The 23382-nt window shown below is 39.1% G+C and overlaps 1 protein-coding gene across 1 annotated transcript in view; it reads left to right on the top strand.

Annotated features, from left to right (window-relative positions):
* The window catches only part of mybpc2a (myosin binding protein Ca), a gene marked incomplete at its 5' end in the record, with an annotated part of 51445 nt that overhangs the window by 10426 nt on the left and 17637 nt on the right, over positions 1–23382 (top strand). The window contains 12 exons of the mRNA XM_080905247.1: positions 2036–2119; positions 2251–2399; positions 4352–4469; positions 4709–4757; positions 8834–8890; positions 8994–9160; positions 9370–9502; positions 15032–15156; positions 18887–18992; positions 20792–20961; positions 22503–22668; positions 23202–23308. Coding sequence (XP_080761373.1) covers positions 2036–2119; positions 2251–2399; positions 4352–4469; positions 4709–4757; positions 8834–8890; positions 8994–9160; positions 9370–9502; positions 15032–15156; positions 18887–18992; positions 20792–20961; positions 22503–22668; positions 23202–23308 — 1431 coding nt within the window. The remainder of the gene's footprint in view (positions 1–2035; positions 2120–2250; positions 2400–4351; positions 4470–4708; positions 4758–8833; positions 8891–8993; positions 9161–9369; positions 9503–15031; positions 15157–18886; positions 18993–20791; positions 20962–22502; positions 22669–23201; positions 23309–23382) is intronic.

The following is a 23382-nucleotide window of genomic DNA, read 5'->3' on the forward strand; positions in this document are numbered from 1 at the left end:
CTCCTCTTTACAGTAACTGCTTCCTTTAGGTTTCTTGACTGCCACTTGGAAACTAAAAACCTCAGCTCCCTCTGCAGGTTTTCTAAAGGACTGTGGGCTGGAGAGCTAATGTGCTTTGTCTTTAGCCACTCCTTTGTTACCTTGGTTTTGGCTCACTGCCATGCTATAAAAACCATACATGATGCATTTTCAGTGTTCTGGGAGGAAAGAAAGTTCTCATCCAAAATTCATCCATCTAGTTGTCTTTTAGCCTTAGCAAAAACACCCCCCCAAAGCATAATGTTTCCACCTCTGTGCTTGACTATGGGGATGATGTTCTAATCGCGGCGCTTCCTCTCATACCTTCTCTGAATCATTTACTGTAAATGTTCACTGGCAAACTTAAGACAATTAATGTTAAAATAATATCCACGAATGCTAAGACCAAGGTTTTAACAGGAGAATGTTGCAGTTGTAGTTTATTAAACTCTATAGAAAAGATTAGGAAATTATGAGGAAATAAGAACCCCATACAGTCCATATTATTTATACTGTGTAATCCTTTACAAACAGTTAAAAAAATCTATAAGTTGTATTTTAGAGTCTAAAAGTAATGCATGGTTAAATAGTGTTGCTTGGCATAATTTAAAACTCCCAGTGCCAAAGTACCACAGTGTCTAGAGTCAATTTCATTTAGAAGCCCCATCCCAAACACAGCCAGCATCCAGTGCAACAGCGTAAGAGTGTAAACATTCAAAAGTGTCCCCTGAGCCCTATCCCAGAATCAGTTTTACCCACTTAGCATTCCAATGGAAACCTTTTAAATCACGCTGAACATCTGAACTTGGATCTGTCCTCAGGGGTACTTTTTGATTAAAAGATCAAATTAACTGAGCCCATAAAAGCAGAGAGAGGAAGAGGCGCCAACAGTATGGCTCTCTGAATTTATGGAAGCGCATGACCTTATCTGACTTGTGACCCTGGATCCATTCTCTCAGCAACTGGTCTCGTCCAATGGATGTCCAGTCAGGGTCCTACTCACTCTATCTGATTGGTGATTCGATGTACCTTTGGCTTATTGCTTGTGTATGAACCTTTTTTCTTGTTAAATCTGCAGGATGTCTGACTCAGACAGTTTATGTAGATTGTGTACTGTACCTCAGAACAGTTGAAGTGATTTTAGGACAGTTGTTGAAGAAATAACTCATTAACAGTTGTACTTTTCTTTAAAAAAAAGAGAAAAAAATGTTAATTAGACTCTGAGAAAGAAATCTGTGTTCTTTTGAAGTGTGAGAGCACAATGATTTAATGTGTGAGTGTTCATCACTTGAAGTCAAGGTGATCACTGGGCCAATTAACACTTGTGTTTAATGGGACAACACAAATACTGTACAGACTGACGTGTTCCTCACTTTCTCTTTTTTCCCCTTCCGATGCAGAGTTGCCTCCTGATGGTAAAAGAAGTGAATATGTTAGCATTTCTATAAAGCATATCAACTGACAAGCAAACACCTTACAAAGGTTACATCAATTTACTTGCAAAAGAAACAAGCGAGTAGATAAAAGAGCAGCTCATTTTTTATTGCCATGATAAGACTGTACGGCTTCAGCTTATGTTCTGTCGGGGTGGCAGATGATTGCAGAGAGTCAATAGTAATATGATGTCTTCAGGGGTGATCTGAGGAGTTTCTATATTCCCTGTGGGCCAGCCTGCTCCTTGGTCGCTTGTCATTTGTCAGAGGGTCCCAAATGGCTTATGCAGTGTAACAACAAAGGCATAATGCAAACAAGCTGCCTTGTGGAGAGACTGTTGCTCAGTTTCAGCACTAAATAACCGTGCAAAGACAGAATTTAGTGGGTTGAGGCTTTGTGTCCTTGAACTAAATTTCAGAATTTTCCCAAATGACTTTCAAATAGGCACTTAGAAGATGATTTGGGGGTTTGCTTGGTCGCCTGGTTGCCTTTATTTATCTAAAATCTATATGCTGTGCCCAGATAACATTTTCTTGTTTAAATTCATACTTTAGTTACTTTCTTCATTCCACTCCCGTCACAGATCATCTTCCAGGGGAGGGTCCTCAGCTGTCTGAGCCGACCGGCCTGTTTGTGCTGAAGCCGGAGAGTGTTACAGCAACAAAAGGTCTGGCAAAAATCATTGGCCATAAAAACTGAGTTATATCTGAAATGAGAGGAATGGCCACTTAGTGCTAAATTCCAGTTGTTACACACACAGTTTAATTAATTACTGCATTTAATCTTCGTGCTTGGCAGGCAAGGACATCACGTTTGTGGCTAAAGTGGACTCCTCAAACCTGATAAAGAAACCGGTGATGAAATGGCTGAAGGGGAAGTGGCTTGACCTGGGTAGCAAAGCTGGAAAGCATCTTCAGTTTAAAGAGTCCTATGACAGAAACACCAAGGTACGCATTTATACTCTCTGTTTTAAATATAACTTTTGTGAATGTATTAATAAAGAGACAGTAATATCAACGGGACCATAGCCTCATGAATATTATAGCAAATCTTTCAGTTGATTGACTGACCACTTTATTGTAGACCAAAATATATGAGTATGTTATGGTATTTCGTACAGCACTATGGACAGAAATATTGGGCTACATAAACGTTACACCATGAAAACTCATGGCATGAGACTTCCATCGCACAGTTTTGGTACTGATATTAATGCCAGAGGAGATTTGGAACTTGGCTATTATTGAGTCAGCAGAGCCGTGTTGACTATGTGACTCATCATTTGGTGACCCTGCTCAGTAACTTTATGGTAAATGGCCTGTATTTATATAGCGCTTTACTAGTCCCTAAGGACCCCAAAGCGCTTTACATATCCAGTCATCCACCCATTCACACACCCATTCACACACTTTACACAGTCTGCCATTTAATGGCTGAGTTGCTGTGGTTCCTAAATGCTTCCGCTTTGTAATAATACCACTTACAGCTCTCAGGGAATATGTAGGAGGGAAGAAATGTCTGGACCCAACTTCTTGCAATGATTGCAGTTCAGTAAGCTATACAGAAGACGCATACTTTCACAAATGTTTATAATGACATACTGCATGGCTGTGTGTTTCATTTCATGCACAAGTGGGATTGAAAACATGTATATTAAAAAAATTAATACGAGGAGGTCGGGGAGAAAGGGGGGGAATAAAATGATAGACTACAAATAGAAATGCAGAATGTATCTCCAACTGCTGCACCTACCAACTATTCACTAAGTGGTTGTGAAACTGAAGAGTCAGATGCAAAATGGAAACAGAGAAGTCAAAGTTGCACTTTTTGAAACATGTTGGTTTCAGTGGTAAGGAGCAACTTTTACTTTGACAGTCAAAGGTTTCCTTTTACAGTATGTACTGCATTTTTGCAAAATTCACTATCACTCAGTGGTTAGTTTGCAGTTTACAGAGCAGTCACTGTTCTGTGAAATCTGCTACAAACCAAAACAATCACAAGGAGATTTTTGGTGAAATTACAGCCAACAAACCTTCAGCAACCAGTTGGCAACAGGTTGGTGAATACATGTTTTTCCTTAGTGACCTGCATTGTAAGTTTCAGGCATAAAATGTGAAAGTGCTAATGGCTAAATATCAGTTTTTAAATATCCTGACTGCATGCAAGTCAGCCTGCTCATTGCTTTGTCTCAGATTCTTGGTGGTTTTTAAAAAAATGGGATAAAACTTTGTGTAAAACTGACGGTTTTAACGAAAGATCCAAACTTTGTAACTGAACTCAGCTCAGCTGTTTATACTGATCAACCAAGTGGTAGCAAATAGTAATGTGCTTCAATATTTATTCACTTTTTGAATCCTGTGAAATCACATTTATTCCACCACGGCACAAAAAGCTTCTTGTGTAAAACATATTGAATCTTTTGGATTATACTACTGCAAACAAAGGCACGAAGGCATGCCTGTGCAAAATCCTGCCAACATTAATAGCAAATTGCAGTAATGAACAACTGAAAATAAAACTTGCAATTAATAGATTTTATGCTTTCCAGATCACACCCACAAAGTTTTGTTTATTTCAGTCAATATTTGTAAAACTCACAAAAATCAACAGCATAAAAGCTGGTAGAAATAATCTGTTTACTTACCATTTAATGACATTTCTTCCCCGACATCTTTGTGTAGAAAACGGAGGACATGATGAACACGTAATCAAAGTCTAGTGAGTGACTAGCTAACCGAGCAACATTTCAAGGCATCAGTGTCACCCTGCTCGCTTTATCCATACTTCGAGCATGTGTTGGTCAGCACGTACGTGCGTGTACGTTTGAGCTTTTGCGTTTGGGTGTTCATTGAATTGTGTGTGTTCCTAGCATATCATCCCCCCTCTCTCTCTCTGTCAGATCTACACTTACGAGATGAGCATCATCAAAGTAGTGGATGGAGACGCAGGTGGCTACCGCTGCGAGGTCACCTCCAAAGACAAGTGCGACAGCTGCACATTCGAAGTCTCTGTGCAGGGTAGGTCTGGAGACAGACACTTAATCACATTATTGTCATCTTCCATTTGGCGTATCCACCATTACTATGTAACTAGCTTTGTCAGGCAATAACTCAGTGAGTGCGATATACATTAGGTCCTATCATTTAGTGGCCTAGTGAGGTCATCAGTCCATTATTCCTTTGCTGCTCAAGCCTGCTGAGTAATGAATTAACCTAGCTGAGCTCTCACCAGCCTTTCTCCTTCTGTCTGGTTTCAGCTGCACAAGAGGACCAGCAGGACAACATCTTGGAGGCATTTAAGCGATCGTGAGTGTCAGTGTCGGCGTGGGTCTACTCTACATGTCACCCATCACACTGTCTCGCATATGCTCCTCTGTAGATCGCTGCCTCTGGGCATCTGTCAGTCTCAACCAGCGTCTCTGCCCGTGTGCCTGTCTATCCCTCGGTTGTAGTCGACTTTGTACGAGTCACTTAGTCTGCCATCTATCTCTTTCTGTCACGTCTCAGTGCATCTGCTGCCTTGGTGTTTTGCTTCACCTGGACTCCCTCGTGGTTTAGGATCTTATGTATTTCGTCACATGTCTCAGTAACAGTCTCCGAAGGGAGTATTTCTTTTTGTGTGTATGTGTAACTGTTTCTCTCACTGTCTATTTCCGTCTCTGCTTCTGGCCTGTGTGAAGTTGGTCTATGCTAATGTATCCTGCGAATGTGTAGTCTTCTTTATTTTTTGAAAAATGAGATTTCAGCTGTTCTCAGCCTGTAAATTGTACATATGTACACGTGCCTTGTGCTGGTAAATCAGCTGACACCTTTGCACCGATACCTTGAGTCGCCCTTTTTTGTAATCTGTGATCAAAAATATAATTTCCCTCCCTCATTAGAGCATGAGTAAAAACGGGCAGGTAAGATGAAAAAGGCAACATGCAAAAAGACAGCATCATATTGTGGTTTAGACAGGATGTCGGTGCGTTTATTTGCAGAGTGCTGATAGGAGGGAACAAGAGGGTGAAGGAGAGAGAAGGTTAGTGAGATAAATGAAAAGTGAAAAGTTGGTTAAAACTCAAATATGTTGCTGGAAGAAAACAGCGTATGAGTGCGTTAAACAACTTGTTATGTGGAAGTCTTGCAGCTTAGCTTCTGTAAAATAAGAATAGAGGATCCTGTTTCCCATAGGAGGATCATTTGTGCTTCTCTCATTAACACAAGGTCTGCATGCATTAAGATACACAATCCTCTTCTCTTAATTTCTGGAGTTTTATTAACACCAGATTTTCGTGTCTGCCTGAATTAGCACAAGCTCCTCATTGTGTGCCCCAGGCATATCAGGCTATTTTCTTCTTTGTGTTGCGTCTTCACTGACTGGTCGGCCAGCTGAGAGGGCTTCAAAGGGAAACAGAAAATACACACTGTATGTTTACACAGCAGTGTTTCACCAGCATTTAAAAGCATTTCTAGGTAGAATTCTCATTATACCACTATGTTTATTCTTATCAGTGAAATGCGTACGGGCATATCTGCATTTGTTAGATAGTATGCCATGGCACTACTGCACAGAGATGAAGGTCAAAATAACAGATTCAGATGCACCACACATCTAAATTCAAAGAATTCCTCTGACACCGGATTTTATTTTGATTTATTTCTTAGTGGGCCGCGATAGGTGGTGATAACGAATCTCATTACTGCACGCTAAATCAAGGAAAAATAAAATACTGTTGTTACTAGCTGTGGAGGTCAAATACACATAATGTGTTTTTTTTAAATATACTGTGAATAAAAGATGGTTCTAGCGACCATCGCTCTGGTTTGTGGACTACAGTTTTAGAGCTTAGCGGTAGCACGTAGCCACGTTGGTTGTTACAGCGCATCTGTTATCTTTATTTATTTTAGAACAAGTTTAAAACAAAATCTACTTATCAGAAAAACTGAGCAAGCATCGTCTCAGAATATATTTTAGTACAAATTAACCAAACAAGCTAATGGTCCATTTAAAACCAAACACACTAAATGCATAGAATAGCACCACTATATCTTTTTGACTATAAATTATGTCCTTTTTACAAAATGAGCTTCACCCTTTAATAGAAAATACTTAAACCAGCAATTGAGATGAACTAAACAGGAAAATGTTCACTGAACTACATCTGAATAGGTTCATTTTCTCATCGGTTTTTCTACATTACAAGTTATGAAACCAGAGAAGTTCCCTTCAGCTGCCATCAAAAAGGATGCATAATAATGATGCTTTGCTGTGGCTTCAGTCTTTTATCTTTTTTATACAGTCTATTAGTGTTTAGCACTGCTTTTTCATTCATAATATGAATTTATAGTGTGAATCACTGTTTGCCATACCACACAATAATATTATTATACATTAACAGGTATCATTAATCGTTCTTTGCACTCATTCCACATGCTCAAATACTGAAGCAGAGCTCTTCACCTCTGTTTTCATCTAAACTTTCAGTCTAGTTTTTCACATAACTTGACTTTTGTGCAGAGAGAAGCTCTCTGAAGTGCTCAAGCAGATTGAGATTCTGCATTTGCTGTGACCACAGCACCGCAGACATCGCTTTCACTCTCATCGTTTTTATCATTTGGTGGTCATGTGTGCCTGGTGATCGACGACAATACCACCCAGCGAGAATTTACCTCCATTAGGATGGCAAGGATAACACGGATGGATGTTATCCTTGGATGAACTGTTCATCCATAGGACGAGCATTATCACTCAGAATGGCTCTGAATTTACTGGCATTTATCTCTGAGGGGTTCAATGAGCCTCAACAATGCCAGGAAAACACACTCCACGCTGTAAAGGAGCTGCCAAAACCATTCACGGTGGAAAACAAGCAGCACTCGATCCTGTAGACATTTATTGGTGTGTGCCACACACAGTGCTTGTCACCTTGTTGAGCACGAGACAGCGACTGATTATGCCACAGCACATGACATATTCACCATCACTTTATACTTGCAAATGTGCATCTGAAGGGTAATAAAGGGTTTTATGCATGGTTACAGATGCTTAATTCCCCCTACTTGTATCAACAAAATATTTTGCATGTGACTGTCGCTTTTTGAGTATCTTCTTCCTTTCACTATGCTTATGTCTCATTCTTACATAAAGTTCCTTTAATCACATCATGACCAAAGATAATCTGATTACTTTTGTCAAGTAACGAGTAAAGTACTGACATTAGCGTCCACTGTACACTCTGTGTGGGAAGAAAACTTCTTTCTACAGGGAAAAATTAAATGTGGCTCCTAGCACGCTGCCACAGGAATGTGAAATTCACAGAGAAACCCCCGGATCCGCCCACTGACATGACCTGCTAAACAGATGAAAATAGACTTACTACACACCGAACGCGATAGAAGCGACCAAATAGTCAGGTTTACATGTAAAGTCATCATACATAGAATAAGGGAGCCAAGAGCTACACGGAGTTCTGTACAATCTGCCTTCCTTTTGCAACCAGAGATGTTGCCCCCTGCTGGCCATGTGAAAGAATGCAGATTTAACAGACTGGTTTCACTTTACATTTCCGATTTCCTCCGGAGGCTTTGCATTTAGTCAAGCTGCTTCTGTAAATAACAATTTTAATGACATGTCTGACTGATTCACTCCACTGTCTTGTGGTACAAATTGGTACTACACAAAGTACAGCCTAGTCATACTATAAAGATTGTGCTTTTAAAAAACACTTAGGTGGGTTGCACAATTATAGCTCTTTTTTCCATGGTCAAATTGTATTGATAGCTAAATAACTTTTTAAAATGTGGAATTTTGAAACACAGAATTTGCAATAAGTAATGTTAATGTTGGTTCAAATCTGCTGGACATCTGTGATATGTCACATGGTCCTCTGTTTGTGGCTTTTGTGTACTTCAGAGACCTAACAGATCAAGAGTCTTATCGTTAGCTTCATAGCATAATTGCCTAAGTCATTTGACTAAGTCAATGACTTAGGCACTTATGCTATGAAGCTAACGTTATATAAACAGACTTTTATTTTATTACATGCTGCTTGTCTGTTATGATTCTTCTGTCAGTCAAGTTTAGGGCATGATCAGAGCTTATGATTCACTCTATGTTTTCACTGCCCCCATTTTCTTTTTTGCATCATTCTGAATGCAGGATGGTAAAAGGGTAAGTGTTAACCACAGGCACAAATTTGTTAGAAGTTTACTGTTCGACCATCTTCAGTATTATTGCGTATTAGAATTTCCTATGTGTAATATGGAATAAAAAAGGGTATATTATTGAATGTAAATACATTATTAATGTCTTTTTGCCACCTAATTTACAAATAAAGTAAAAAGCACAGGATAAAAAGAAATAAATAATAATCCCAGAATTGAATTTCTTTTAATTCCAGTGGAGATGCAGATGAGGATGCTGGAGAGCTAGACTTCAGTGCACTGCTCAAGAAAAGGCAAGATAATTTACATTTTCAGAGAAGCATCTTCCATCTATATGTGTCTTAAACTTGGTTTGCACTCATTAACTCATTCACAATCAATCTTAAACACCACCAGGCAGAAGAAGGAGAGGAAGGAGGAACCAGAAGTGGATGTATGGGAAATCCTAAAGAAAGCTAAGCCCTGCGACTATGAGAAGATTGCCTTTCAATACGGCATCACAGACCTGAGGGGTATGCTGACGAGGCTGAAGAAGATGAAGGCTGAGTCCAAAAAGAGTGATGGTACGGGACGGAGTTATGAGGCAAAAGCAGAGTTTGTGCTTTGAATGAGATAACAGGCAGCAGGCTGTAAATACCAGCAGCATATAAAGGCCAGCGTTTTAAGGAGGAGCAGTTTTGCTACTGGGACGACAGGTGGAATATGTGTTAGCATATGCCTGCTGTTGGTTGGCACAGGTATTATTTGGCCCTTAGAGTCTTTGTCTTTACAGCTTTCCTGAAGAAGCTGGATCCAGCATACACAGTGGACAAGGGCGAGAAGATCCATCTCACAGTGGAAGTGGCTGACCCCAACGTTCCAGTCAAATGGTTCAAAAATGGACAGGAAATCAAACCATCAGCTAAGTGAGCAACTATCCTGCATTTGTGCCAGTTTTTGTATTTAGATTCACATTTCTGTCATCTATGATTATGTGAAGAAGAAAGTTTTCATAGGAGTCTATGTAATGAAAAACTAAGTACACCCTTTCTGCAGCATATCAGGACAAACTCCTCATATCAACTGTCAACATGGTGATGATTTGGGCTTGTTTTGCAGCCACAGGACCTGACCACCTTTTAGTTTTTGAGTCAACAATGAAGTTTTCCGTATACCAAAGCATTTCAGAATCGAGTGTGAAGCCATCTGTCTGACAGCTAAAGCTGGGTCATTCAGCAGGACAAGGACTGCACCAAACTGAAGCAACACTGTAAAGAACAGTGGACCAAAATAATGATGTGAGAGGAAGATGAAGTGATATAGAACATGCATACTTCAGGTTTTTGCTGTTTAATACATGTCTACAAGCTAATTATGGGGTGTACTTAGTTTTTACGGACTACACAGAGTCCTGTGAAAACACATAACTGTGGCAACTGTAAGTCTAACTCTAACTCACATCTAACTCAGAAAAGTGCTGTGTGCAATTCAACACCATGTCTTAGGATAGACCTGTTATCATTCTGTCTTCATCCTACAGGTCTTGTGTTGTATCTGATGTAGCTCCTTGTTCTCTTGACGCTGGTTTCACTAATATGGCTGAGCATCTAGAATGACTTACTGCTCCCGTAGCAGTGGGCATAACTCGTGGGCAGATGAATATGCTAGTGATTAGATCAGCTGGCAGGATGTCCCAGATTTGTCAGAGTTCTCATTTCCCTGCATCTCAACAGAGGTTAAGAGTGCAAAGTTTGCATTGCAGCCACAATAGTCACTTTAAGGGGAGATACAACATCTATAAATAAAACATAATTGTCCTTTAAATAGTTTAGCTTAGCTTGATTGCTCTCATTATGTCACTAACATTATAGCAATAACAACTTGACCAACTGGAGCAACTGCAAGAGTTGCAGAGTACATTTCAAGCAGTTCAGCAAGCACATCCTTCCTCAAGCAAAACACGGTGCAGGGAGTGTAAACGGTTAATTCAAAATCCTTTAGCTCTGACTGGGATGTCTGACAGAATACATATGTTACTTTTTGAGCCTCTTTAGCCTGCTGAGCTTTATCCAGTGTCTGCGTCGCTCTCCTCTGTGCTCTTTTCCCTCCTTCTTCAAAGGCTACTTGTGGTCTTTCATTGAAGAGGCTACAGCTGTTTCAAGTGCTATGTTTTCAATAGCTCCACCATCTGCTATTTCATGAATCTTCATGCTGTTATTGGAAAGTAAGGCGGCCCTCTTCCTGTTATGATTAAGACAGTTACATCGGGAGAAGCGACTTTTATTTTGGCCTGAGCAGAGTCTCCCTGGAGGTCTCTCCAGGCTGTGGGCTGTGACCATTCAGCTCTAACAAATCAAATGTTTTAGGTTAGTGACTAAAAGCCATTGGGATCAGGGTATTACAGCCCTGCTCTTTTTTGTTGTTGCTTTATTTCACTCCTACTACTGCTGTGGATAAAGCATAAAACCAAAACCAATCCAAAAACTCTTTTGACATAATACATATAAAAAGAGATTATCTTATTATGGTCAGCTGAGATTCACTATTTTACCGCTCAGTGTTACACCATAGAAAATAAATTTAATTTTGTTTTGTGTTTTCCTTCACTGATAGCAGCTTAAAACATTGTTTATTAGGTAAAGTGATTTTTCTTGAAGGCTGAGTTGTCTTTTTGTTTCATTTAATTTACCAAAGCCTCAGAGATGAGGAAAAAATGCCATACTGATTAAATTTAGTCTATCTGCACTTCTTTAATTTACTCTTCTATTAAAAAATACCATAATTTAAGATTGCAGGACGCTGTACATGACATAATGATACCTTCAAGAACTAATGTCGTGGAATAACAGACATTTACTGAAAGTTGGTTCGCAGGTGTTGGGGAAAAAAGTATGAAAAGACGTCTGTAGCTACAGAGGGAGTGTTGTGAAGTATGGATAAATAACACATCACCCATATGGAAAAGATATATATAAATCTTATAAAGTTTGTATCTGTCTTGTGTGAAACTTGTATGAAAAGCATACAAGAGTGAAAACAGATAAAAGATTCCTTGAAAAATTATATAAATGAAACTTGTATGTTTTGGATACTTCCTAAAACAATATATGAAAGTATTGAGAAAGTGGCCACTTTCATGAGTAAATCATATAAGCCTTATATGATTCATTATATGAAGCAAGCCAAATCTGATGCGAGTCTTTTATAAGTTTTTTCTGTTTCTTTTCCATATGGGCAATGAAAGACCACCCGTGATGCTAGTTGAGTCAGCTGGAGCTGCAGAGTTAAACAGAGTTAGGTGCATTGTGGGTAACATGGGCATAGGAAGTTCTGCAAACAGACTGTATTTTAAAGATGGCTGTACCTACAATTATGTGGCTTGTTAGATTGTGTACTTGCAATTTAAAGTTTCATCTGTCATCAGTTGAGGACAATATCTGGACAGTGCATCGGTGCAAAGTGCATCTATTGTATGTATGCATGCATTGTACAGTCGTATATACCTGCTAGTTATTAGAATAACATACAAATACTAGAATTTTACTCAAAATAACTAAAACACAGACTTCTTGGGCTGTAGAATTAATTACACTATAAGTCATGCTAGTTGTCTGATGTTTTCTTTAAAAAATGGTCCTCTTAACCAGCATTGAGTGGTCCAATTCAGATGACCCCATATGTGTAGGATTTTGCAGTAACAAAAAGAAAGAACTGTCTTTTAAGAGAAGAAAGCCTCAGATTGGGACAACCACCTGCTTTGACTGTTTGGATGAAGGGAAAGAGAAGAGAGCATAAAGAGATTATGCTAAAACATTCATTATGGGAGAGAGAAGGCAAATGCTCGAGCCTACAGCGGCATAACTGAATGATAGTTCAGAGTCACCTGATCCAGCCCTAACTATAAGCTTTATCAAAAAAGGAAGTTTTAAACTCAATCCTAAAGGATTTATGTTTCCCAAATCAAAATGGAGAGCTAGCTCCACAGGAGAGGTGCCTGATAGCTGAAGGCTCCGCCTCCCATTATATGAGACAGTATTGGTGTCCACCTATGAGTCAAAGTGGACTCTTCCCTAATAACGAAAACTTCAAGTGTTTAAGAGTTTAATTGAGCGAGTCATACAAAATCACCCCCTGAAATAGCCATACAGATGCAAATATTTTATTTTATTTTGTTATTTGATTTAATTTATTTTATTATCATAAGCATATTAGTTTGATTCCTGAAATCGGGTTATTCAAAAGGGAGTCTGTGGAGAATGACTGAGCAGCAAGGGCTGAAAAATTAAATCACAGCAAAACTGCTACAAGCTGCAATTCCACTTGAGGTTGGCTTTAAAAACCAGTGTTAAAATGCCAAACTCAACACCAATAAAAACCACCCTCACAGCTCGGTAAATAAACAATTGTTGGCATTATGGAAAGTTTGTCCCTTTATAACAATACTACGGTAGTGAACTTTCATCTTCTTAGATACTGGTAAGCTTTAAGGTTTAGGAGCATTTGATCGAGGGTAGCTGTTTTATAGCTATCATCTATCATCTGAAAATTCAGTTCACTCCATGTTTAAGCGGTTGGTTCCTTCTGGAGGAGGTGTATTGAGGTTATGAGACAAATTGTGGTGTGGTACAGATCATCCAAGCCATTTGAGCTCAAGTTTGGATGAGTGACTAACTTATAAAAGCTTGCTAACATTAGTATTAGCTGAGTTAGCACTCATATATTAATCTGCCATAGCCAGTGTATGCTGTAGAGACTAAAATTATTCTAAATACGAGGCTGTAACCATGGTTATTTTTGCTGTGAAGTAAGGTATTATAGCTTTGGATTCTATGAGGATTTACTCAAGTTTTTGGCATGGTCACATTTGCTTTAGTTTTTAGGTTGCGTGGTTGCCTGTTAGTTTTGCCAATGAGTGCAACAGCATTAGAAGGTACAAAAAGAAGCAATGGGGAGTTTATTACAACCTTTACTACTGATTATAATAATCACATTATACGCTGCTCAAAAAACAAGCAGAGGGGCTTATTAATCAGTTTCAGCTACTTTGGCAATAATGAAATTAACAACAGTTGTAGTAGAGGGGCAACAATGAGACAACCCTCAAAACAGGCAATGTTTTACATGTGGAGGCCACTGACATTTTTTCCTCACTGTTTTTTCACTATTTTTGCATTTGACTAGGGTCAGTGTCACTGCTAGTGGTAGTACTATTCCTCGGCATGACAAGTTTGGTGGTGGATCAGTGATGGTGTAGGGAGGCATATCCATGGAGGATCCTGGAGGATGAAGGACTTTATACCACTGACTGCCCCCCCTCACAAAACACCCCTGGGACATTGTGTTTTAATCCATCAGACAACACCAGGTTGCGCCTCAGACTGTCCAGGAGCTCGGTGATGCCCTGGTCCAGATTTGGGAGGAGATCCCCCAGGACACCATCTGTTGTCTCATTAGGAGCATTCCCCAACATTGTCAGGCATGCATACAAGCAAGGGGGGGCATACAGACTACTGAGTTACATTTGGTATTGCTTCATAAAAGTCTGATGGGATATTGTCGTCACCTTGCCGAGTGGCGGGCTGGCGGTGCAGACATGCAAGCTTGTGAATGCGAGAATTCAAGAATGAAGTGACGTAGTGGTTTGAAATGAATAATGCAGTTGTAGCTACTAAAAATCTCAGATGAGTTTGGGTCTCAGTGACCTCCACCTCAAGGTCAAGGTCAGAGGTCAGGTTTTCTGAAACTGCTGTGAGGGGTAGAAATCGCAGCCGACAGTATTTTTCACTTTGATTTTTGGGGTACTTTTCAATTCAGCCCTCTGCCGTGTGATCATTTTTATTTCCATCAAATGATGTGGCATCATTTTATTCCTAACGCGTCACTGAGTGTTCCTAAGTGTTCCTTTATTTGTCTCGAGCAGTATACGAGAATAATAAAGAAATCCAGGGACCATGACATGTTTACATCAATGAAATCAAAATGTAATACATTTTAATCCTGAACACTCTGTTTCTAACATTTCTGCTTAACTGTTAGCCTTACAATAAGTACTTATTCAGTATTCAAATTACACCTACTGTTAATGGACCTTGAGTGGTCTGATGATGTGAATGCTTGCAGCTTGTAACCATGGGAATCTTTCTCATCACTGCCTCATCACTGCGTGTGATGACACTGTGGCATTACTGTAGCTCTCTGATGTTTGGCACCATATTTTCACAGCAAGCTCAACGCATGTGTGTGGGAGCATATATTAAATGTGTGCATTCTTTGTCTCGATCTGTAACTTTGAGTCACTCTGTTGTCTTTAGGCCCCGTTCGCCTGACTGTGGTTGGATTTGCTGAAAGCACTTAATCATTATTCTCTCTCGCTCTCTCTCCCTTTCTTTGTCTCTCACTTCATTTCTTCTTTATCCGACTCGTATAATCTTCCCCCGCCATCCCTCTGCGTCCAGGTATGTGTTTGAGAGCGTGGGCAACAAGCGGACACTCACTATCAATAAGTGCAACCTGTCGGATGACGCAGCATACGAGTGCGTGGTCGGGGAGGAGAAGTGCTTCACGGAGCTTTTTGTCAAAGGTATATGAGTCACTGTCTTTGGAGGAATCCTTTCAGGAGGGAGCGGTTTTTCTGCTTGGTTTAGCAAATGCTGTCATTTGAGTGTTGAGAGGCCTGACAGCTCTGTTCCCTTCATGTCATCTGTGTATTTCAATGCTTTTATGCCACGCAGTAACATGCTGCGCTCTGTTGTCTGCTCACTCATTTTTAATGGGTACGTGGCGAGTGAAATTTTCATGCTTTGTTTATTGTCATGTATCATTGTCGCCGTGCTGTTTGTATTAATGTGCTGACATATTTATCCGAGTTTGACTGATATGTGTGTTTTTGAAGGACAATTTGAATACGGATCAATGGTAATAGTAAAATTGCTAGGCAGATTTGGTGTATGATAGCTCTGTATTCAGGGTTTTTGAAAGAAGCACTTGTATTTTGCGTATTCTTGTAACACATGTCATTTTCGGTATTAATTGGGCCTATTTGATCGACTAAATGCATGCCACTTTACTGTACATTTTAATGGATGTAACTCAGTCTACTGCTTTTATATTAATCCCATACTTTACTCTCTTACATCATCAGAACCATAAAAATAAGCTCTGTAACCACTCCCAGGCAGCTACAATGTGTCTATGTGTCTTGATCGAAAATGACTCATAAAGGTGTGCTCAGACAGGAAGCATTTTCAGCTCCAGCAAACCAGGTCAAAATCTGACTGTAGAGGTGATTTCTGTAAGCTGGCTAGCAGACATCAGTTTGAGATGTGCTCAGAAACCCATTTTTTTCTGTTGATTTGCTTTAGTTTCATATATTTTTCCTCTGAGCTCTTTATGAAATAACACTAGATTCTTAAAGCGAAATCTCATGCTTATTTCCATCTTCAAATTCATATTCTGAATACTATACTACACTACAATATACAATTTTAAAGTAGATTTGCTTGGCCTTTATAGTACCATTATTGTAAAGATGCATCAATTTAGATTGTCTTGGACGATTCCAATTTCCAGTTTTTCCAATATTTTTCTTTTCTCTCTTTCCTTCTAAGAACATGTAGCGCCTCTACTCAGGACCAGTACACTCTCACTTCAAATAGAGACCCTAGACATCTTACTAGGTTCAGGAGGAGGTTTTGTTTTGGGGACTCACAAAAGGAGTTGGCTTGGAAGTGAATAACTGGGACCTTTATTGCCTCAGTACCATTTATATACATATACAACACAATAACCCAAATTGCACACTAATAGTGCATTTTAAAGGTGAATACATGTAAAACAAAACAAAATAAAGACATTTAAATGGAAGATTTATACTGAACAGTATCAGAGCTCTTGGGAATGAATGAAACAGATTAAAGTGTTCCTGTTGTGAAGTTTGAATTGTCCAGTCTGAATTGTCCTTTAAAGTCGTTGAAAACCCAAACAGGTGTACTGTAGGGGAATTGTCAGTGTGCAAACCCTATTAAACTTGAAATATGCTCATATCTATTAAGACATAACCATTCTAATATAAACAGAGCTATTGCTTCTACTTGAATACCTCCCCGATCGGAATATGGCTTCAGCGGGGTGGGGTGGCTAACAGCTATTAGCAGCTAGCATCGCATCTAGCATCGACATCGTTTAGCTCAAAGCATTCAACACTTATAACACACTGTAAAGAACAACAGGAGAAGTAAAACAACACGCCAGATTCTCATAGCTCCCGATTGGTTTTTGTTCAAAGGTTTCTGAGCTGAATCAGCTAGTGAAATACATTATCTAACTTAACAGGTAGCTAACGAAAGCACGTGACTCACCGGGATTTTCAGACACAAATAACTTGACAGACGTTATTCCCTTTGTGGTCAGAGTTCGGGGCCTAATAAAAGAGTACCTTATTAGCATTTATACGTAAAACAATCTGGTCTCATTAACCGGGTTGCAGTATTGCACATCAAGATACTTTTTCCATGCGCTCCGACACGTACTTGACCGCCATCAGAGGGAAAATCTCACAGGAAGAGAGAGGTAATACTTCCTGCGCACTAGACGCAAGGTCATCAGAACACAAGACTGCATCACAGCGCCCCCTTGTGACAATAACAGGCTATAGCCTTAGATTACAAAAAGGGATTTTGAAGCCCTGTATTTCACATGGGTTACAAACAGAATATACAAGCAAAAATAAACTTTTCAGATATCACCCAATCAAAGAAAAGTAGCCAATCAGGGACCAGCTGGAACAGTTTAGATAAAACAAGTTATTAGATTAAGTTAATAAATATCTTTTAGTTTATATTTTATTTATCCCATATTTGTTTGTTATAGCATAATAATGATAATAAATAATAATAACACAGGCTTACATAAATACATAGACTAACAAAATGATAATATATAAATGGTAAATGGTAAATGGTCTGTATTTATATAGCGCTTTACTAGTCCCTAAGGATCCCAAAGCGCTTTACATATCCAGTCATCCACCCATTCACACACTGGTGATGGCAAGCTACAATGTAGCCACAGCCACCCTGGGGCGCACTGACAGAGGCAAGGCTGCCGGACACTGGCGCCACCGGGCCCTCTGACCACCACCAGTAGGCAACGGGTGAAGGGATACGAGATAAACAGACATAAAAAAACAGTTGGAAATGAAGCTTGTGATTATTTATTAAACACTAAACAGATTATGTAACTGAAAAAACCCTTAAAGCTAGATTAAATATTGTTTTTCTTGTCCTAACTGAAACCTGTATAGCTCACTCACTCAGTTGCCTTTTCAGCTACTTCATTGAAGGGACAAATTCATGATAAACTATTGATTACATGACTTTGTATCTACATCTACATTTCTATTGCATTCAGTGTCTCACTTTTAGAGTTTCTGGGAGCCTCCAAACATGTCACGGTGATTCCATATCAGAGTACAAATCACATATTGCTTTTTCCAGACTTGAAGGTACGGCCGCTATTACAAACCTACTGGGCTATTTCAGTGTCATACTCTTCTAGCTGTGTCTGTGTATTCCAGAGAGAATATATTCCTCAGCTTTTATGTGGACAACATCAAATTCATTTCACAAAACTTTTGTGATGCCAGTCAGATTTTTACATATTTCTGTGGTGTTGTGAGTGTAGTTCAGAGAGTTTGCGGGCACACCAGCTAAGGGGAGAAAGAATTGAAACGTCCGGAGGGGGACTGGAGGCCGACTGTGACAAATAGCTGAGGCTAGTAGAGCATCAAGCATCACACCATGTGGTTACACAATGTGACTCCCACCACCTCAGGAGACTTGAGGTGCCTTCCACCTCCACAAGATGGGTGTGTTTGGTGGCTTTGGATAAGAAATTCAGGAATATACTATGCTGTTATTCAAATACGAAGGAGCGTTTACATGTTTTGTGTGCTATCCTATTTTTCTGCTAACAGGTACTAAAGTAGGGTATCGACCATTCAAAAAGAAGAAAATAATGCTAAAAAACCTGACCTACAGGTACATGTATACTGTATTATGACATAATTAATATCTTTTAATGATAGATTCTTATTGCTGTTAATATCGTAGAAAAGCATTAGTCACTCTCCTCAAGTCCTGCTTCCTTGCAGATGTGTTTATTCGCCACACTTATTTTACTCTCCATTCGTATTTGTGTACTCCGGTGATTTAGATATGTCCAGTTTCCCGTTGGTGATTTACATAAAATAGCGTATCTCTTTAATGACTCACTTCCCATCTGTTGTTTGACTCAAAGCTATTTGTTTTCAGAACCTCCAGTCACCATCACCAAGCTGCTGGATGATGTTCATACAGTGGTGGGTGAGAGGGTGGAGTTTGAAGTGGAAGTGTCTGAGGAAGGCGCTAACGTCATATGGTGAGCTAATTTACCCTTCGGTTCATTTTGAGTTTGAAATTCATCAATGTGCTACTCAGCTAATAAAACTCTCTGTATAACGGAATAAACAGTCCAATGAGACAATACGTTTCAGGCCTCATAAAGCAATGCTGACGCAGCTCAATTTTTTTAATTTTTACAAGCTAACATAAAAGATACTGGCTAATAGTGTGTAACTGAGGTTTCTGCATAAGGACACTCCAACAGAGTCATGGCAAAAGGACAGATGTCAGTTCCTAAGGCTTTACATTTTAAAATTAAATACTGTAAATACAGCGAGATATGAACAACAGCACATGACATATTACAACATATTATGATCTATTTCTTAAAAACTAAAATGCAAAATCCAAAATGCATTGTGTGAAAAGCAAAGTACCCAGTGATTCAATTCCTCTTAGGGCGAATGTTTGCAGCAGTAACTTGAAGTAGCTGTTTTCTATACGACTTTATCAGGCTTTCACATCACAGAGTTTTGGCTCACTTTTCAATGTTACTTGAGCTCATTGAGGTTCATTGAGGTTATTGACGGCACAGCGTTTCAATCAGGTTTTCTGTCTTCTGTCCTGTCTTAGTTTTTCAAGTATTGTTTCTGCAGGTCTGCTTAAGTTTGATTAAATAAATGATGACAAAGTGTAATATGTCATGTTTTGCTGTTGTACTGAGGTTGTATTTATATAGTTATATCATTTATATAGTTTATTTATTTATATAGCACATTTAATTACAACAGGAATGTTGACCAAAGTGCTGTACAAGAATACAAAATACCTATTAAAATATCTTATAATATTGATAGCAAACATCAAATATGAATTGTCAAATAACTCTCATATTGTATTAAAAGCCAGTAAATACAAATGTGTTTTAAGATAAGATTTAAAAAGATTGGCAGTACGAGCCAGTCTGATGTGTATTTATCTAATTTTACAACCTACTAAGTAATAGGTGGACTTTATTTCTACTGTGACTATACTTTGGCTAACTGCCCTCAGCAAATAAGACAGTATTTACCAAAAGCAATGGTGGAGATTTATCTGTTTTGTCACTTCAGTACTGTAATGGTTTATTATTCCAAGATGGTGTGATGAAAAGCTTTAAAATAAAGATTTATCGGTGCAAAAGGTGTAATGAATAACAAACCCCCCCCCAAAACCAAAACCATTATTAGTAAGCATCTATCAATAAGCTCAACCAAATTGTTATATGAAACATTGCTATTAGCTAAACATTTTGCAATTGACTCTAATATCATTGTCTAATAATCTTCTCCACAAAAGAAGAATCTTTGTGGCTTTTATTTTATTTTATTTTAAGTTTCTTTGTTGTACAAAGCCAGACAGTTTCTAGGCAAAATCTACAAAGATGTCTTTTGGGTTTTTGTTTTTTTGTTGAAATAATACACAGCAATCAAAGCTGTCTGAGCAATTAGGGGAAGCCTAGATGGGCTGTTAACTGGGACACTGTCTTCCTTGCTTCCTTCTTGTCTGCACTTTTTTGGACGTGGTTATTCCACTCAGAGATTTTTAGAGAGCCAAACTAAAAGATATGAGTATGAATGCATGCATTTTTTTCCTTTGCTATACACAGCTTTTTTTGGTACAGATATTGTACACAAAAAATCCTCACCTACTGCACAACTTTTTCCCAAAGCCTTTTGACTCCTGAAGGATCTCACTATCTACAACACTGCCAACATCTCAAGTATCAGTCCCTTTTCTCGCGTTCCTGTGCTAAAGTATTTCAGATGTATATATGTGTGTGTGTTTTCTTCACAGGATGAAAGATGGAGTGGAGTTGAATAGAGACACTGCAGGTTCAAAGTACAGGTTAAAGAAAGATGGGAAGAGACATATTTTGATCATAAATGAAGCCACTAAAGAGGATATTGGAACGTACTACGTCTATACCAACGGTGGGGAGTCAAAGGCAGAGCTGGAGGTTGAAGGTATTTGTCCTCCAGTCCACCAGTGCTTGAAAACTTGCTATCCAGGCTAACCGGGCTTATTGACAACAAACGGGGATCATGAAAAGCAAATAACAACATGATCATATATTATTGGAGCAATTAAAAATTAAACATTACATAATTATTAATTAAAATAAAAATTAATAATTAAAATATTAATGTTCTTAAATTGCAAAGGCCATGAAATCTGTGGTGCTGTTTAAAGTTTACAGACATGTATTTCCAGTATGACTCCTCAGTTAGAAACAAACTTCAGCACATGTTGATGTTTTCCGTCCTGACAAGCATGAAAAGCAACAAATTAGTCATTACTCATGTCATCATTAATTTTATTTCATTAATCTCTTGTATCAGTTGTATCACACTATTCGTCATACTAATTTGGTTTTACACCTCCAAAATTGATATCAGGCTTCAGATATCAGGCACTTACACGCTGTGAGTCAAACGAGTCCCATAAATTGATTATAGTGTGAAAAAATCTGTGTCCTTCCCCCTCAGATGAAGGATAGAAATACAGAGAAAAAATAGTATAGTTATAGTAACTGCGAATTAGGTAGCTGATATAAACAAAGTACTACAGTCAAAGTGGCTAAAACCAGCATGGCTAAAGCCTATGAGGTAACGAAGGAATGCTGGATAATAGTTTTCCTCTCAGAGGCAACACTCCCCGTTTGTTGTCAGTGTTGCCTGTGTCACCGTCCAGTAATGTGACTACTGCTCAGATCTACTGTGAAGAAAGAGATGAGCGTGAAAGCAAAGGTGTTGATTTACCAGCTGATCTACATTCCTACCGTTCACTTGTGGCTGCAAGCAAATTGCAGATATAAGAAAATTAGTTTCTTCTGTACTGATTCTGGGATCTTCTAGGTCATCCAGAACTCAGAACTGCTACTCCATAGTGGTGGTTAGGGAATCCGAGTAGGATGGGTTCTTTCAGATAAAAGATGACCAGAAAAGCGGGTTTGGGGTGTCTCTGAAATGGTTTACAAAATGTATGTATGGATTAGTTGTACTAAAACGAATGCATAAAAGGGGGAAAATGGCTAAAGACACGTTTTTGCGATCATGTTTATTGCTGCGGTGCAAGAGGCAGCCTAACATAGGAGTCTGTGGAGACTGACTCAGTTTTAGCCTCAAGTGCTCATTCACAGAACTGCAGTTTTGACGTTTGTGCAATGGTTTCATTTGGGTGTGGAGGTCGCTGTTAGTTTGTAGCAATGCCAGCATAGGTATATAGTAGAGTTTTTTTCTTTTAAAGAAAAAAAGGGGGAGGAAGCGATTCCTCCAAATCCAACGTTACTTTATAAATACTTGGTAATAATTAGGTTTCTAATGGGTAGTTAATGTAACTCAACACTAAAGATTGGAAATGGGAACACACAAATAAAATCCAGGAAGTTGTAATACTCAAGCGCAAAACTGTAACATTGTATTTGCACTAATTTTGCATGGATACACTTAATTAATTAGGCTTTTTTTTTAATTAATTAAACTTTTGATTGATCTTTGTGGTGCAGATAAGGAGCTGGAAGTTCTACAGAGCATAGCCGACCTGACAGTGAAGGCATCTGAGCAAGCTGTATTCAAGTGTGAGGTGTCTGATGAAAACGTGACCGGAAAATGGTTCAAGGATGGTATCGAAGTCGAGGCCAGCGATCGCATCAAAATTTCACACATTGGAAGGTATCGCTATCAGACTCCAGTGGGTTGATGTTCTGTTGTGATAAAACTGTTGTTTCCAGCTTGGCTACCTATCATGTACAGCTGCACGCATTATGACAACAGCAAACACACACACCCAGGCTCACAAAATCATATAGCTATGACAATAAACAGTTTGCTACATGGCTTGGAAAACTATTACCAGAGGGCTTTCTTAGTTGTTTGACCCATTTTTTGGGGATAGGCTGCAATCTGTAAAGCTCTAACCTCTAAACACATAGACACGCTCCCTCAAACACTCACACATGGTCACACACAAACAACAAACAGACCCCAAGGGTCTGGGTTTTCTCTCAGTAAGCCCTCCATCAGAGCTGCCTATGGAAGGAGATATGCCAAGGTGACAGCGGTCACACAAGGTGAAAGCCATTTAGTAGCTTTCTCACTCTGCGATATTGTCTCTTGAAGTATGTTGCTAGGGCAACTGTCCTTTGCATAAATGCGGGTCATAACAACTGCTGTCTCCTTGGTAACATCTGGCGACATGTCCCCAGGATCCACAAGCTGACGATCAATGATGTGAAGGCTTCAGACGCTGGAGATTATACCTTCGTCCCTGATGGCTACGCACTTTCTCTCTCAGCAAAACTGAACTTCCTGGGTGAGAGCGACGTAAAAATCAAAATACCAAGCGGTTCTTCTGAATTCAACCTATAAGTTGCAAATTTGAATCTT

Source organism: Rhamphochromis sp. 'chilingali' (genome assembly GCF_963969265.1).
Source record: "Rhamphochromis sp. 'chilingali' genome assembly, chromosome: 15".
NCBI lineage: Eukaryota > Metazoa > Chordata > Actinopteri > Cichliformes > Cichlidae > Rhamphochromis > Rhamphochromis sp. 'chilingali'.